We start from the raw sequence: 17,303 nt of genomic DNA, 5'->3' as shown, positions 1-17,303 counted from the left end.
ACTAATATCTAAGATATTCAGCTGGCAAGTGAAACTGTTGAAATTTTAGGATTATCTTCTTCAAATACCTATTAAATAGGCTAAAAATAAATTTCATAATAAAATAATTCATCCTTATTATAAGTTCACATCGCATTATCAGAATATCCCAGTATAATATTTTAAGTACAAAGAGACACAATTTCTTCTAAATAAAAAGCACGTTACAGTCCAAATATACCTAGAAGGTGAATATGTCTTAATAAGAAAATTATGGAAAAAATTAATCTTGTTAAACAAAACATAATTTTTATGGGCCATATTGGGGAGGAAAAATTGAACAGAAATTGAAAGGATACATTATTGAAGGAAGTTATCCTTTTGCTGGGCAATTCTCAAAAGAGTTCTAGGACATTCAGTGTAAAAGTCAATTTCTTCGCTAAAAAAATTAAAGGTTTATCCTGCTGGAGGAAAATAATGATCAAATGCAAGGTCACAGCTTGTGGAAACACCTGTTTGGTTGGATTAAGTGTGTCTGAGATAAAGAGAAACAAGAAGAAACAGATGGTTTCCAAGGTCATGGCGTTTCAGACCCTTAAGAAAAGCTTGCTGAAAATAAGAGCTATTAGATAAAAGAAGTTGAGTCCGTAGAGGCTGCTTCCTGATCATTAAAATATGCAAAGCATGCAATGGTTTCAGTGGAATCTTCTTGCCTGTAGAAAGAGGAACAAGATATGTTGGAGATTATACTGGTTTAGGAGCCAGAGATTAAGAGCTCACTTTGCTGATCACTTGGTCTACAACCTCGGGTTCTTCATCAAAAGTAAAAGGATTTTTAAGAACCCTTCCAACCCTACAATTCTATACTTGTATGGTTTTCTTAGTCTTGTGATATCGTGACTCTGAATTGCTTTGCTTGCTGAGGTTCATACTGATAGGTTATTTGCATCCTTGCGGTATAAGAGACCATCTGTAGGTAAAGGTGTGTTATGAAGCAATTTTATAAAAAATAATTCAGAATGAGATTGGTATCACTGGTAGTATCTGCAATTAAATATTTCAATCATATTAATAACCACAGCTATTAAAAAAACTTGAAAACGTTAGAGATAATAGACACAGATCCAGTTAATCCAGTCAGTGTGGAATTTTGGTAAAATTAAACTGTAGAGTTTAATAGGCAAAGTTTAATGGGGGTATTCTGAGGACAATGAATAAAATTAATATCCATATCTCCTTTGGAAATAGAGCCATATAAAATAGTTTCATGGCCATCAAAATACAAGTTCGAGCTTATATATGATAAACTGCTGTTCTGAGAGCACCTGTAGACACTGAAAGACTTTTTTCCTTGTAAGAAGAAGTACATTTAGTTATCTGCATTGATGCTTTGTTTTCCTACATTTCAAATTCCACCAAGGAAACCCTTATGACTTGCCAAGTAACTGGTGTGATTTCAGTTTCTCTTATTTGTATCCAGTGAAGTGACCAAGCTGCCACAGGAAGGAGCAGAAGAAAGTAGTAAGGTGATACAGCATTTAAAATTGGGATATTTATGTTTCAAAATAGAATATAAATGTTCTTCCCCAGATATATTACTATTTCCTATATGAAAGACTTGCGGAGTAGCTGAGAGGTGTGTTTCAGTTAATCCTAAATGATATTCACAACACCGCTATGGGACTGGCTACAGATTTATGGATAGAAAGAGGAATGGGGCATCAGAAAGGTAGGATCACCCATCAAAGACTGGGAGCAGCAATTATGGCTTCCAACAGCTAGTCATAGTGGCCAACTATCATCTTCCTGTTCTTTCAAGTTCTGTGAACATTCACCTTCTACATGAAATACAAAACAATACATTTACCCAGTGTGGTCTGATGCTCATCTGGGCTGGGTAGAATTACAGTTTGGGGAGGCAGCGGTGATGTTTCAACAGTAATTGAAGGAACGTACCCAGGGTTACTATAGTGTTTCATTACCTTTAGTACGGAAAGGATGGTAACAAGCAGATTTTACAGAAAAAAAGAAAATTGCAGTAAATACCACTCCTACTTCTTAACAATGTATTTAATTTAAAAACTGCTTAGAGATGCCAGGTTATAAAATACTTTCAAGGTAAGCAATATCCTTAATTTTTAAATCATCACTCCGCACTAGTACCTCCCCTAATAATGCTAGAAAGATATATTCAAGAATAACCATAAAACAAAGTAATAAAAACTGTTAAAGCATAAGCCATTCAGCAGCATTGAATTTTGTTTAACAAAGAAAAAAATCAAACAAGAAAATCAATGTGATGAAATGACTGCTAATGAAAAGTGTGTTGCTAGGGCAGAAGGTATAAGTGGATCATCGTACAAAAATATATTATCTGAAATATTTATTCAACATAATACCAAACTGGCAGAATGTTCAACCTTAGGAAAAAGATGCTTTAGATTTGACAGTTTCGGTGACTGAAATAGCAAGAGGCCAAAATCTAGATACAAAGCTGAATGAGAGAAGACACTTTTTTGGACAATGGTTATGAAGAGAAGCATCTAGAAAGAAAATTAACTGTGATGAGGAAGAATGATGTTGCAACATGGATTCACAATGAAGGAGAACCTGGGTTTTCTGGTGATGGTGACAATGAGGACAAAAGCTGCCGGGGTGCATCATTACCTAGCGTGGTCTCAGGTGGTTCAGACACATGTGTAATAGATTCCACAACTGTATCAAAACAAAGGAGAACAATTTTAAAAACTGTAAGATGTTAAGCTGCAGTCAAGTATTTCTTTCTTGAATATCAACCTCATTCTCTTGGGAATCTGCATCACATTTTTACAGATAGGACAATGGTTTAGGATAAGAAAAAAGCGATCTGAGAGGGATGTCTTATTCTATAATCCTAAACCTCCAACTAAGATTTATGTTTTAACTGTAATTAACTGTCAAGTGTTATTATGCCTCAATGCATAGATACCACAAAGAAACTGAAATTTATTTCTGTATTCAGAGAGTCAACTATCATTTTAATTTTAGGAATTCAAGGATTGTAGAAGCTATGGCTCTTCAAAGCTATTGAACTGTAGAACAAGTACCCCAGCCTGGACTTTCATATTCTATGAAAAGTAATAGATACTAATTAAAATATTCTGAATAAAAGAATCAAAGCATGAAAACCTTTACCACCTTCTGTCTCTGGCTCCTCTGGCCTGAGTGGTGCTTTGGCGGTGGAATAGACATAATCTATTTCAGTTGGTGCTAGAAAAGAAACCGAATGGTGGTTTAGCGGTGGGCAGCCCATAGTACCCACTGTAATGGAACACTGTTTAATTTGAAAATAGAGGTTAATTATCCTAAGGAGATAGATTTGTGCAAATAAATAACATTTAGGTAGAATATGAAGATGACTACAATTTAAGAGGGCAGAAATGAAGGCAGTGTGCATTGTGGAACACACACGCGCACCCATGAACTAGCAGGATCTACAGCAATTTCCACCTGGAGCAAAGCTGATAACTTCATTTCCTTACATATTTTTGTTTAAGGATTCCAGTGAGAAAAAGACATAGAGTGAGTTCTTTGAAAGCATGAGGATGAATCCTAAAAAGAACATGAAAACGAAAAATAGGATGTGCATATTTGCATTAAAAGAGTGCTCAGAATATTAAAAAATGAAATTTTGCATTCAGAGTGAGAGGGAACTAAGTAAGGAAATGGTGAAACTTGCATAGCAACACAGCAGGCACTAGCACAATGTGCTGTATATAATATTTAATTGTCAAGATTCACTGGATGAGCACAGGCAAGATGTGAGAAGCCATGAAATGTTACAAAGCAGGAGGACATCCCAAGATGACTTCCGCAATGTGATGGAAAAGCACATATACCTGACTTCCCGTTGGGGAACATTATTACCTATAGCTTCCTTTGATGACTCAGTGCTAAATGTAAGCGATTCCAGGACTTCAGAAACTAGCAAAAAACACAAAATGGTACAATTTATCAAGGATGACTTGTTGCAAGCATTGAATAAATTCACACAAAGTATTTAGACATGTGCCTTGTCCTTTAAAGTACTCAATGTGAGCTGTTACTGTAATGACAATAGTACTATTAACACTAAAGGAAACCTTAATAACTGAATTCATAATTTTATAAGTACTGTAGGTTATCATTAACTACCATACCTTGTTCCATCAACATAAGCATCAAAATGCCATTTAGCTAATTAAGAGATATACAAAGGGGATGAAAAGAAATTATAATCTCATTAGGAAAAAATAAAAATCTGGTGTTTCCAAATAAATGTCAGAGGGTTGCAACAGCATTAATAAGCATAATCTTAAAAATTTGTTTTTAATTTTGAAGGGCAATAATGTTTAGGTTCATACTGTGTAAGGTGAAATTTTGTTATCTTCACTGAAGTGAGAACTTTCTTCTTTCTTAATGGTCACAACTGAATGAACATTCTTTTCACATAGCAGAACACAAATTTAGCTTACTACTAAAGAGAATCACAAGTTTGTAACTTAGTGAAAAATAAAGGTAAAGAATAGAATCAGTTCTTCTAAGTGGTTTTGTTGACTACTTAATCAGATATGTGATTATTCTCTGATACAGAGTAAACCCAATGAAATGAAGGTAAGTATTTCTATACAGTTGAATAACAATTAATATGAAAATAATGTATTACTAATTTAAACTTATTTGCAATCATGGAAAGAGCATATACCATATATAGAGTTGTTAAACGCATATTCTTTTGCATTTTTCAATGTTTGGAAATACAATACTTGGGGTGTGTTCCCTAAAGCTCAATGGTGTATCCAGACAGATTAATAATCTATTTACCAGGTTGACTTTGTGTCATTTCTAGGCTTGGTGATGTCACTGGCTTCAAAATAAGAGTTTGCAGTTCAGTGGGAGCTGAAAGAAGAGGGTCTAAGTTGTCAAACTAATTATGGATAATTTATGTCACAGAATTTAGACAAAGGTAGCAATACAAAGACCTCCAGAATCACAGTGTTATGAATAGGCACGCAGAGTTTGCATTATTTAAACCAGAGATTGGCAAATTATGCCCCCCCCAATCCAGCCCTCTTCCGGACCTGTGAACTAAGTGATTTTTGCATTTTTAAATGATTGAAAAAATTAAAAGAAGAGTATCTATGACATGTGAAACAGAACACCATTCCATGTTCGATGCATGAGACAAATGCTCAGGACCGGGGCAATGGGATGACCCAGAGGGATGGGATGGGGAGGGAGGTGGGTGAGGGGTCCAGGAAGGGGAACACACGTAAACCCATGGCTGATTCATGTCAATGTATGGCAAAAACTATTACAATATTGTAAAGTAATTAGCCCCCAACTAAAATAAATAAATTTATTAAAAAAAACGGTATGAAATTCAAATAAAGTTTTGTTGAAACACAGCCACACGTACAAACTAAAATGACTCAAGGCCAAGATGTAAGTGATATACAAATATGCCTTGAATCATCTTAGTTTGTTCGTATGGCTGTGTTTCAACAAAACTTCAATGGCTTCAAGCTACAACAGCAGAATTGAGAAGTTATAATAGAGACTGAATGGTCCCCAAAGCCTAAAATATTCACTATCTAACTCTTCACATAAAATTAAAAAAATCACTGATTTACTGATCCCTGATGTTAATTATCCTTCTAGAAAAAGCGAGAGCCTGTTTGAAAAAGTGAGTGTCTTAAAGACTATTGTATCTGAATCTCTATTTCCACAAGGGCTTTCTAAGAATTTCTTACAGCTGATTTCAAGACAGTATTATTAACAAAATATTCAATATCATCTAGGAGCATTTTATTCTATGTCCCAGTTTGACCACCCCCTCAGGTACCATCAATATGAGTCAAAATGTTTTATTTTCTTATTCTCACCATTCCAACCACCAATTTAAGTCCTAGTTATTTCAAAGCTCAGCTATTCCCTGTAAGACTGCATAGAACCTTGATTCCTTTAAATGTTTTCTTTCTATATTTTTAATCAAACAAGCTGCTTTTGTATAAGCAAATTATCTTTCATCTAAGAAAAATTCAAGACTCAATTCTTCACAATTATATTGTACTTTAAGAGGTAAAACATGCCCTTACTTTTTTATCTCTATCTCTGTTCCACACCCCACTCTGCTCAACTACTAACATGGTGCTGGGACCACAGAGGGCAAGGAAATGGTTGTTTAACTAAGACAAAGAAGCAATGCTATTTTTAAAAGAAATTAATGAAATAGAATGCTAAGAGAATTGAATAAGATGCATCTTTTGTCAGAAACAATTCTTATGCATTTGGCTACCATATAGATCTCCTCCAACCATGAGCATTCTGGTCAATGTGCAATTGTAGAAATGCTACCTTCTCTCTTAGATGGCACAGAGTTGGGAAATGCAAGTTAGCAAGCTATATCACTGTCACTCTTGGGACCCAACTGCAATGGGCTGGAAGGACTTCTTGAACCAAAATCCATAGATTTTCTTGGTTTCAACTGTGGAGCTTTGAGAAGTTTAAAGTTTGTAAGAAGGATGTTCCCCCCTGCCCCATGTTTTGAAACTAAAGGAAGAAAATGTTGAGTTGCTATTGTATTTATTTGTAGGTCTAAAAACCATCAACATTGAATGTGGACAAATGTTTTCTAAAATATTAGATATTCTTGGTTTTACTGCCTTAGTTTGAAAATTTCACTTTACTGTCCAATTTGTTCCTTATCACTGAGGATCTTTCAGAGATCAATAACAAATTTTGTTAAAGATATAGATATTACTATGTATAATTAGATACTCAGAGAGATTCCTACTTAAAATGATTAAGTATCAATGTTAAACTGTGGTGGAGAATAAGGAATAGTCAAGTTCATTAATGATGGGTAAGCCTGTAAATTACATTCACTAGAACTGACTCTTCCAAGAAGCAACCTTTTAAAAATAATGTAATAGGGAAATCATTCCTTGAAATAGGAAGAGAATAATGAGAATATCACAAAAAATCTTAGAGAGTGGTTCAGAGAAATTTCATGGCACTTAATTATCACCATTTTATAGATCTGCATACCAAATAGAAGGGGAACAATTTGGACTTCAGACTCTTCACTGAATCACATAATGAAATGCTAAAGGGGATTTCATGGCAGATAGATTTCCTCACCTGGATCCAGGGACATCTGTTACAAATAACAGGTAGCCCTTGAATTAAGAATCCTGACTACTTATAAGATGAAGCATGAAACAGAATTACAACAACAGTCAAAGGAAGCAGGAGCAACTCTGGCCATGATAGTGATGGGGTGGGTTTTTAATGAGGTCACAAAAGTCATTACCTAATGTTGCTTCTGGAGCTTCAGAGCTATGAACAACAGGTTCAAATCTTGTAGCAGAAACTAACCAAAAGCAACAAGGGGAACATAAGAAAGTTTAAACCCACACATAGAAAGTCTTAATTTTTCTTTCAAAACATTAGTTTTAAATGAGAACTTTTTTTTAACTTCTGTAAATTCACAGAAAGCAAATAGTCTCTGAGGCTAGAAGCAATTCATCGCAGAAAGTAGGTACAACCTTTGAACTCTGCTATGAATCTTAATATAGTCAACATGAGACTGGCCTAGGTGTTTGATTTTCTGATTCTAATATGGAAGCTTGCATTGGAAAATCTGTTTAGGCAATATATGTTAAAAATATGTGAAAGGAATTTGTTGCATTTCTTGGAAGTTGGAAAAAAACCTGTGGTTGTGTACTATAATAGATCATGTGTGTTTAACTGTAGATGTACCATGAGTAACTATGTCAGCATTGCTACAAATAAAAGTGACCAATAACTTCATCCAAGAAGCAGCTGCTAACCATACTTCAATGCCTCAACTCTTAGGGAACATGAAGTCTGTTATTTTCCATCAAAGGCACTGCTTTGGGACCCCACATGGACAGAATGCTAGGGTTTACCCCTCAAACCATGGAATAACACATTTACCCAATTTGGTCTGAGGTGCTTCAGAGCTTGATGTGGTTTTAGGTCTGGGACGTGGACGATGAACTCGTGTTGTTTTATAAGCTGAAGGAAGAAATATTGGATTATTATTGGATTATTATTATTCTAGTGAAGGTGGTATTGGAAATAAGGTTCTAGATAGTCTAAAATACGTTTCCTCGAAATGTAAGGCATATATTTTTAAGATTCAAATATTTTTGCCTATTTGGTCATTATTTTATCACAAAGAGTCTTGAGGTAAAACTTACATGTAAAATTAAGTCAAGAAGTGAAGAGTCTTATAAATCTCTAACTTTATGAAAGTTAAGGACTGTCATCAAACCATAGGTAGTTCACAGTAAGAAATTTAAATATTCCCCCAAGCCATGGAACTACACATTGTTATGTTTTAGTTCATCTAGAGAAGATACAGACATTCCTGACTGCATTTGAAGCTCAGCTTTAAAAATGAGCCCCATTTAGACAAAAGTAGTACATGATACAAATTCAGTTAAGATTACATAGTAGAAAAATACTCTGACCTAATCCCATGCATATCTTTTAAAACAGTAGGCAACTTCTTTTAGTCTTCAATACTCTCATTAAGAAGAAGAATCAAGTTGCAGAACAGCAGAGGATGACAAGATAGTCTTAAGAAGCTATTGATAATGTGATGATGATGAGGATGATAATGATAGAATGAGTTGATAATGAGCAGGAAAAAAATGTTGTGGGACACAGAATATCATTACCTAATGTTGTTTCTGGAGCCTTGGTCGTACGAGTGACAGGTTCAATGACTGTAGGAAGAACTAGCCAAAAACAATAAAATAAACCAAAGAGATTTTAAAAATGTACTTGAAGACTAATTTCAGAAGCTAACTTTTAAGCTTCAGGACAGAGAGAAAAGAGACACATACTTGTTCTTTGCAGATCTGACCAAATTATGGCCAAATATCCATTAACCTCATAAGACAGGTTATGCACTTTGTTCAATATCACTGTGGTCAACAAGAAGTTCTAGATGTTTGGTTATCTGACCCTTGCTAGTATGGAAGACTTTGCTAGATCAGCTTTATACACGTTTATGAATATAAACATGTTAGACTTTTCTAACTACTGGAAAAAGCATTTATTAGTCTATTTACACTTCTATACAAGTTAACATATAAATGTCTACTATTTTGTCCACTATTTCAATAATCATGGGTATAATAATGAATTCACATGTTCAAAAGTGTAAGGATCAATGTAAAAAATGGGGCATGCTCATCAAAATTTCAAAGTGGTTCTTCATTCAGTAAAAGACAAGAAACTCTTAAATCCTGTTAAAGAAGGAGAAAGAATAAGCCTATTCTATCATAAAAGCCCATCATTTAAACTTTTAAGATTTAGGCACATTCAAAAATTTGACCATTATCGAAAAGCATTATTTCTTGAAACAATAGATTCACCAGTACAATCACATAGATCCTAATCCAATAAAAAGTAAAACAATAAAAAACATGGCATTTCTACAATTGATGAGGAAAAAGCAAGTGAGAAGAATAAGAGATAAATGGGAATTCATGTCCGAAAGAAAGCTTAATGGTCAACAATGTTTAAGCAAATGTACATGATCACATGACAACGTTAAGTAGATACACAGCAGTCTGACATCCTGAAATTAGTATATACACAGCTCTCTTAGATTCAAGAGCTAACATAGATGACATAGAGCTCAGCAAGATAAAGATTGTAATAGAATGACAACAGAGGGGTTAGAAATGGTTTTAAGATACAGGAGAACCTGTGGCTATAATGGTATGACAATGAACAGGAAGAGCACCATTTGAAGGACACACATGCTCATTACCCACGATTTCTGGAGCTTCAGTTCTAAGAGTACCAGGTTCAAGATCTGTAGTAGGAACTAGTCAAAAACAATGAAACAAACACTTGTGAAAAGTCAGCAAATTAAATCTTACCAATATAATATTGCTTCAGTAGGTACATAACAATTTGAAAATTTTTTTGAAATCACATACTTGTTATTTAATGATTTGGTCACCTAAAACCAGGTAGATATTCTTTTATGAGACAGTCATAGCACACACAATCTGGTAAATATCTTCATAAAGTCAACATGAGTTTCTCCTAGGTATCTAAGTACCTAATTCCAATCATTGTAGAACACTGATCTAGGAAAATTATCTAAACATTTTACCAAATATACACTTATGTAACTGTTCTGACAACTGTTGACTTTTCTGTGGAAGCTTTAAGAAAACAATATGTCTAAGTTCTCATCACAAGGAAAAATATTTTTCTACTGCTTTCATTCATCTATATGAGGTGATGGATTAAACTAAACAACTAAAGCTACTGTGGGAATCATTTCATGACACATGCAAGTCAAATCATTATGCTGTATGCCTTAAATTTAGACAGTGCTGTATGTCAATTTTCTCTCAATAAAATCGGAAGAAAATAGCATGTCTATATAAGCATGTATACAATAAGTAGATTTTGTGTTTATAGACATGGAAAAGAATTAAGCAAGTGAAGCATACAGATCTTGTTGAGAACACCTATTTGGAAGTAGGCTGAGACCTTGTTTGAGTCAAAAGCACTCAATAAATCAGGATATAAGAACAAATAGTGTGTGATGCCCAGTAGAGCACTTAACATGGTCTGTTCTAATCACAAAAATGCTGTACCCTATGGGGGAAGAGACCATTGCAGGAGAGACCGCTGATACTTCTAGGGTCAGATCCAAATTTCTGAGTCATACTTTCAAGGACTTTCTTCAACTGCTCTTATGGACCCTTCCAAACATAGCACTCTTCATTACCACTGAGAAGCAGAACCTCCCTTCACTCAGAAGTCTGTGCTTGCTGGTTGGTCTCTTCACCTTTCTTTTTGACTGTCAGTCTCCATGATTTTAAGACTTCTTACTTCCGTCCTTCACAGACTTTTCTCTCTTTCAGCTGAGAGATGTTTAGAACCCCTGCATAAAAGAACTGTTTGCACAGACATACTGCCTAGGTTTGATCTTTTAATGTTTCACACTGAGGCAGGTTCTGAATTTGACTCTACTCCAGACTAAGAAGTAAGAAGTCGCTGCCTTCTCTGATATCCTCACAACTGTTGATGGGCTGTGTGGACAGGTAGGTTACTTCATGTTTGTTTCTTGAAATAAAAATGATTGGTTTAAGACATTTTGTCTTTAAGTGAAGAATGGAATGGAATAAGAAAATGCAAATAAAGTACATAGTACATAAAAGAGTACATCCTTATGTAGAAGGCACAGAGAATTCAGCTATCGCACGAGTCCCTCCCATGGCCCCCATCACATTTTCCTTTGCTAACTCAACAGGGGGAAGCAGCAGCAGGTCATTTCATGCCTTTAACCACACAGGGCCCACATGGGCTACCCCTTCCACTACTGGATCAGTCCCAGACTCTCCAGAGCTGCAAGGACTCAGTCCTTTAATGAGAAACCCACATTTACCCGGTTTGATTTGAGGTGCCTCAGGAGTTGTAGTTTTAAGTTTAGGACGCGGACGACGGGTCCGTTTTGATGTTTTAGGAGCTGAAGAAAGAAAATCTTCAGTTACTTCAGAGTTCATAGTTCAGCAGCTATGGGTAGCAGAACACACATCTCCAGATTTCCTAAAACTTACTAGATTTCCTCATATTTTAGGAAGTGCGTCTTTTAAACTTTTTAATTTGAAGCTTTCACCCTTATTATAATAGTATTTTTTTTTTACATGTGGAAGTTTACTGGGAATAAGTCATATATGAAAGTAAGTTATTCATTTAAAAAGAAGAATCATTCAAAGAACTCTCTTTTGAATTAAAAAGGACAAGAACCATTGCTAAAATATGGTGGTGGTGATGGTACAAACTCTTCGATGCTTTACTAAAATAAGATCATGTCATTAACTTTTCAGTTAAAGAACAAATATCATATAGACAGCTAAAAAAAAAAAGACCTTTAGATCCACAAAGAACCCCCTTTTCTAACTTTTCTTAGGGTTACAAGAATTGTTTTTTAAACTCAACTTTAACAAAACATTGGTTAAAAAACATATGCAATGGCAAGAACAATTTCAGATGGTTACATGTATAACAATTGATCTGAGTTAGGTTCATGCATAGCTCTCTTAGAAACAAGGGATAACTTGTTTTAAGAGTCAGAGTCTTCTGTACTTTTAGGATGAAGAATATGATGGAGTGATAATAGAGGATGATGATATAGCTTTATGAAGCAAAAGAACCTGTAGCTGTGATGTTGATGGAATGAGTTTAACAATAAGAAGCAAAAGCACTTACTGAGGATCATGTGTTATTACCTTTTGTTGTTACCCAAGCATCAGTTCTGAATGTAACAGGTTCAAAGTCTGCAGTAGGAACTGACCAAAAGTATTAAAAATAAACCAAATGATTGTTTTAAATAAAAGAAAACTTAAAACATTTACTGCAAAAAGGATCTTACTAGTATAACATTGCAAGTTTTTAAAACTCTTAAACTAGAAGAGTAAACAATTGATTTCCTAAAAATTGGCCATACCTAAGTCAGGTACCTATTCCCTTATTCCTCCTTTTATCATCTGATTCTAAATTAATAAGCCAAAGTAGGATGTTTGGGTATTGGTAAGGACCTATCTTTGGAAAGAGACAGAGGCCTCAGCATGATGAATTAGATTGGGTATCTCTCCATATTAAGCAAAGAAAGAGCATGTCTTCATGAACAAAGAGGAACTTGTTGATAAATACTTGATCAAATCTCAATGGCTTCACCAGGTGCCTAAAGATCTCCACCTTGGGAGTCCGATGTGGACAAATCAAGATCTAGAAAAGCTTTGAGTACCACCTTGAAATTAGATACCCTTTGTATTGTATTACAGTTAGACTTTCTCCTTTGGTTGGTCTCTACTTATATCCACTCTTTCTGATTTTATTCTTTTCCATCTTTCTACACATCTATGCCCCATGATTATTTCAAGGCTCCACTTTCTTTCTTTATTTTGGGCACATTCCAGCTTTCACTGTCAATGCTCCTGAACTATCATGTTATCCCACAAAATCAGCAATACTGAGAAAATCTTTTTCTTTGTCCAATAGAGAAGAAAGAGTAACTGCTTGGAAACTTTCAAAACCAGGGTAAATTTTGGAATAACTAAAATAAATTTTTATATAATTTTTCAATCCACATAAATCTTTTATTAACCTCTCTGTAAACTGCAGAGGAAAATAGTTAAGGCTTTTAATATGAAGTCCCCCACAATCAGATTTCAACCTTCAGCTCACAGTGTAATTGCTGTTTTCCACAATCACAAGTCCCTAAATTTCATTTGTAACAAGAATGAGATAGTTACACATCAACAGCGCACAGTCTAAATCTGATGAGTAAAAGTGCTTTGCCTGACCTATTTGGTGTTTGAAAATTGGAATGTTTTACTGAAAAAACTAAAACTTTGGAAACACCCTAAAAAAATTGGAAGCTTTAGAAATAGTCTGCATGGCAATAATTAGCAAAACTAAGTCATAGTTGAACTGTGTGGATGAGGAAGGAATTTTCTTGTTTGCCCCAGTCTCTACTCCTCTATACTATCTCATTTTTAGTCCTTTTCTGCTCGTTTACAATATACACTTGGTAATTATAGACATTTGAATTTTCCCATCATGTACCTTTTTACTTTCTTGTCTTTGACCCTCCATTCTGCTGTTCTCTTTTTTCCTCTCTAATGAATGTTTTCTTAGGTTACCTCCTTTTTTCAAAGGTTACCTCTTGTTTTTACTTTTTATATTTTAATTATTTATTAAATTGTACATATAACTTTTATAATCATTAGTAAATGGATAAGATTCATGCATTTTTTCCTATATTTGTTATTTTCATAATAAAAAGAACAGTAAGAAAACAAATATTTATAGATAATATATAATATATATAAACAAATATAATATGGATAATATAAATGGTAGAAACTGACATGAAAAACTTTATAACATTGACTATATATATATTTTTTTAAATTATTTATAATATATGCATATTATGTGGGAGACCTGGGTTCAATCCCTGGGTCGGGAAGATCCCCTGATGAAGGAAATGGGAACCCAGTCCAGTACTCTTGCCTGGAAAATCCCATGGATGGAGGAGCTTGGTGGGCTACAGTCCATGGGGTTGCAAAGAGTCAGACACGGCCGAGTGACTTCACTTTCTTTCTTTCATAATATATACATATAATAATTGCTAATGTATATACATATATATCAATATATGATAAGCTCAAGGCAATGAGTATCATCACTTTCTATTTTTTTTGCAGAGAAGAATGCATTTAAATAAGAAATTAATATCAAAATGAGAAATTTATATCAAACATATTTTTAAAAACTCCAACTATTTGGAAATTAAATGTCCACTTAAAAATGATGGCTGTATCTAAGAAGCCATGACAAGGAAAAATAGAAAACAATTTTAACAGAATAAAAAGGAAAAGAGAATTTATCAGAATTTGTTGCATGCAGCTGAAGCTGCTCAATGCAACTAAATACAATGGGGAAAGTTGAATAAAGTATGAAAACAAATACTGGACACTAGCATAAAATTTTGTGAAACTGGAACAAAATCTGTACTTTAGTTAATAATATTGCATCACATATTAATTTCCTGTTTTTTTATGATGACATAGTATCATAGTATTTCTTTATATTCTCAGAATTGGATTAGAAGTTTCAAGCCTCAAATTTCTTTAAATCACTAAAACAATAAGCTCTCTAGACTTTAAGCAGTAACCTAGTAGTAATACTAGATTCCAGAGTAAATGGAGCTATATCAAAGTTTTGAGTGAATATAAATCAGAAATCTGGCATATGTTCATACTTAGTCAAATAAGTAAGGCTTCATTCTTTCTAAATTTATCTCTCCCTGCCCCAAAGATTTATGTACCTAGCACATCTTGTTGATAGCATCCAAATATCAATCTTATATTTTCATAGATGTGTATATTGCCATCTTCTATTTTATTTACCAAGGAAAGGCTTTTGTTCTTAACTGTCTTGCAGGTTTTAGGACTAAAACACATCTTCCACTTCTGATACAACAGCACCTTTGGAGGCTACTGAAGGCACTTAGTGTTTATCAATTTGAACTGAATATGCCTAATTTTTCTAGAGAAGTTTATTTTCAAAAGATAGGTGGAAGTTAATAAAGTATACAGCAACAGAGATTTTTACAGAGGAAGTATGAGGCATTCAGCTGCCCTTCAAATCTCCCCCCACTGTGCTTTTCTCGCCAACTCTTCAGTAGGAACTGCAACTCAATATGAGTTGTATCTTTACTCTCCGGGAGCATACCGGTTACTCCCAACAACTGTGATTACTCATCACCCTGTTGGGTTAGGTTGTTGGAACTCTAAGCCAGGAAAACTTTTACCTGGTTTGGACTCAGGTGCTTCAGCACTTGGTGTGGTTTTTGGTCTGGGATGTGGATGAATTGTCTGTTGTGATGTTTTAGAAGCTGAAGGAAGAAATTCTTGGGTTATTACATAGCAACATTACCCAGGGTTCTGGAACCTATGGGAAGCAAAAACATGACTCTAGATTTTCTACATCTTATTAGATATTTACCTTTTTAGTTGGAGATTTTTGTCACATACATAAATTCCTTTTGTATCTTCTTTTATCATAGAAGATTTTTTGAAGACAAAAATCAATTTTAATATAAGAAATAAAGATTAGTAATTATAATCAAATTCTCATAGAGCATTGTGGTTGGGCAACAAATAGGTTAAGAACTGTTGCTAAATTTTAATAGATAATGAAGGACAGTCAAACTAAATGTGAGGTTTATAATTTAATCTTTCAATCTCTGGTACATGTTCTATGTAACTATTAAAATAAGAACACATTACTACCTAAATAGAAAAAAAAAATACTATGCAAATAGAAAAAGGGTAGAAATGTAGATGTGCAAAGAATGGATCCTCTTGGCCCTGTGAGTGTAGTTGTTGATGGCTTTATCTGTCTAGACAAGAAACAGGTCTGTGATGTGTTTGAAAATCAGTTTTTACCACAAGCACCGCTTGAACAAAACACAGAATGACACAATTTCAAACAAGTTACCCAGCAAATATCTTAAAGTAGGCTCACCTATGGCTAATTCTATTAAAAACAACTGATAATTTAAGAGTTTTCATAATTTTAAGAAGAATGTAGATAAATGGCCACAAAGAATAAAACTACCGTCACATGGAGCAAGATGCAACTCTGAGTCCAACAATAAGCAGGATAAGGCTTGTTGAAAATACAGTGTATCATTACCTAATGTTGTTCCAGGGGCCTCCATTCTATGAGTGACAGGTTCAAGGGTTGTAGCAGGAACTGACCAAAAAATAATATAGTAAAGCAAAGAGATTTAAAAGTATTAAAAGTTAGAACATTTGCACCCCAACAAGATTTGCTTGTGTATCATTCCTTCCACAAACAAACAAAAAATAACAGAGAAAGAGCAGATGACTGTTCTTTGGCCAAGTGATAGTTATGGTCAGTCTTAGGCTTAGCCTTGAACTATCTTGAGTCAACATGAAATTCTCCTAGGTTTTAATTAATGGATTCTAACCAATATGGAAAACTCTGCACTGGAAAATATTTTCAGGCATTTACCTAGTATACAATGAGAAAAAAAAACTGTCTTTAAAGTAATCTGATCAACCTTTTCTTCAATGGAAGCTGAAAAGGAGCACGTACTACATTTAGGTTAACATGGATATAATAGTGTATACATTTGAAGTAGATATAAAAATTAATCGTGGAAGTGGATGGTGTTGGTCCTGCCAAGAGCTCAGCTATGGAAAGAGTCAGAGATCTCTGTTCAAATCATGATACATAAAAGAGCAGGATAAAGTGGTCACTCAGTCTGTAATATTCAGTAGAGCATCTTTCTGGCCTAAGCCCGGAAAAAATGGAAATCAAAGACTGTTGACATCTTTCAAATCTAAGCTCCGAATCAAGTTCTCAAAATCCTCTTTCAATTGACTGGATGGCTCCATCCTAATGTAGCATCATCAGTAGCCATGTTTTGACTGTGAAGAAGTAGGACAGTCTGTTCTAGGCAACTCCCCACCCCACCTCTGCCACCACCAGCACATGCCTGGTCCTTCTGTCTTGCTTCATGTTTCCCTCCACATACACAATTCCCATAGTGAGCCCAAACCTCAAGGGCCAAGTCCTGTCTACCTTGATTTTTTCCTTTGTCTCATGAAAACATATGCTCAACTTTACTGTTTTAGAAGTAAAATAAGTCTCCCACAGGTGGCATATCACCCACAGTTGCTAATAGTGACCCAGGAATT

The 17,303-nt window shown here is 34.6% G+C and overlaps 1 protein-coding gene across 8 annotated transcripts in view; it reads right to left on the bottom strand.

Moving 5' to 3' along the window:
- ABI3BP (ABI family member 3 binding protein) overlaps positions 1-17,303 on the bottom strand; it is a 286,699-nt gene that overhangs the window by 87,293 nt on the left and 182,103 nt on the right. For 2 of the 8 annotated variants that reach the window (XM_081572436.1, XM_081572438.1), the window contains 12 exons: positions 16,273-16,332; positions 15,386-15,469; positions 12,294-12,353; positions 11,450-11,530; positions 9,812-9,868; positions 8,709-8,768; positions 7,960-8,040; positions 7,313-7,372; positions 4,822-4,896; positions 3,886-3,942; positions 3,157-3,228; positions 2,647-2,694 (listed from right to left, as the gene is read on the bottom strand). The exons of 3 other annotated variants lie outside the window; for them this stretch is intronic. In XM_081572436.1, coding sequence (XP_081428562.1) covers positions 2,647-2,694; positions 3,157-3,228; positions 3,886-3,942; positions 4,822-4,896; positions 7,313-7,372; positions 7,960-8,040; positions 8,709-8,768; positions 9,812-9,868; positions 11,450-11,530; positions 12,294-12,353; positions 15,386-15,469; positions 16,273-16,332 — 795 coding nt within the window. The remainder of the gene's footprint in view (positions 1-2,646; positions 2,695-3,156; positions 3,229-3,885; positions 3,943-4,821; positions 4,897-7,312; positions 7,373-7,959; positions 8,041-8,708; positions 8,769-9,811; positions 9,869-11,449; positions 11,531-12,293; positions 12,354-15,385; positions 15,470-16,272; positions 16,333-17,303) is intronic. 3 more of the 8 variants (XM_081572439.1, XM_081572440.1, XM_081572437.1) reach the window with 2 other exon arrangements.

The sequence above is a fragment of the Giraffa tippelskirchi genome, chromosome 2 (assembly GCF_054371585.1).
Source record: "Giraffa tippelskirchi isolate mGirTip1 chromosome 2, T2T-mGirTip1v1.2.pri, whole genome shotgun sequence".
In the NCBI taxonomy this organism is placed as follows: Eukaryota; Metazoa; Chordata; class Mammalia; order Artiodactyla; family Giraffidae; genus Giraffa; species Giraffa tippelskirchi.
The sequence above is the reverse complement of the archived record's forward strand: the minus strand, read 5'-3'. Positions and strand labels throughout refer to the sequence as shown.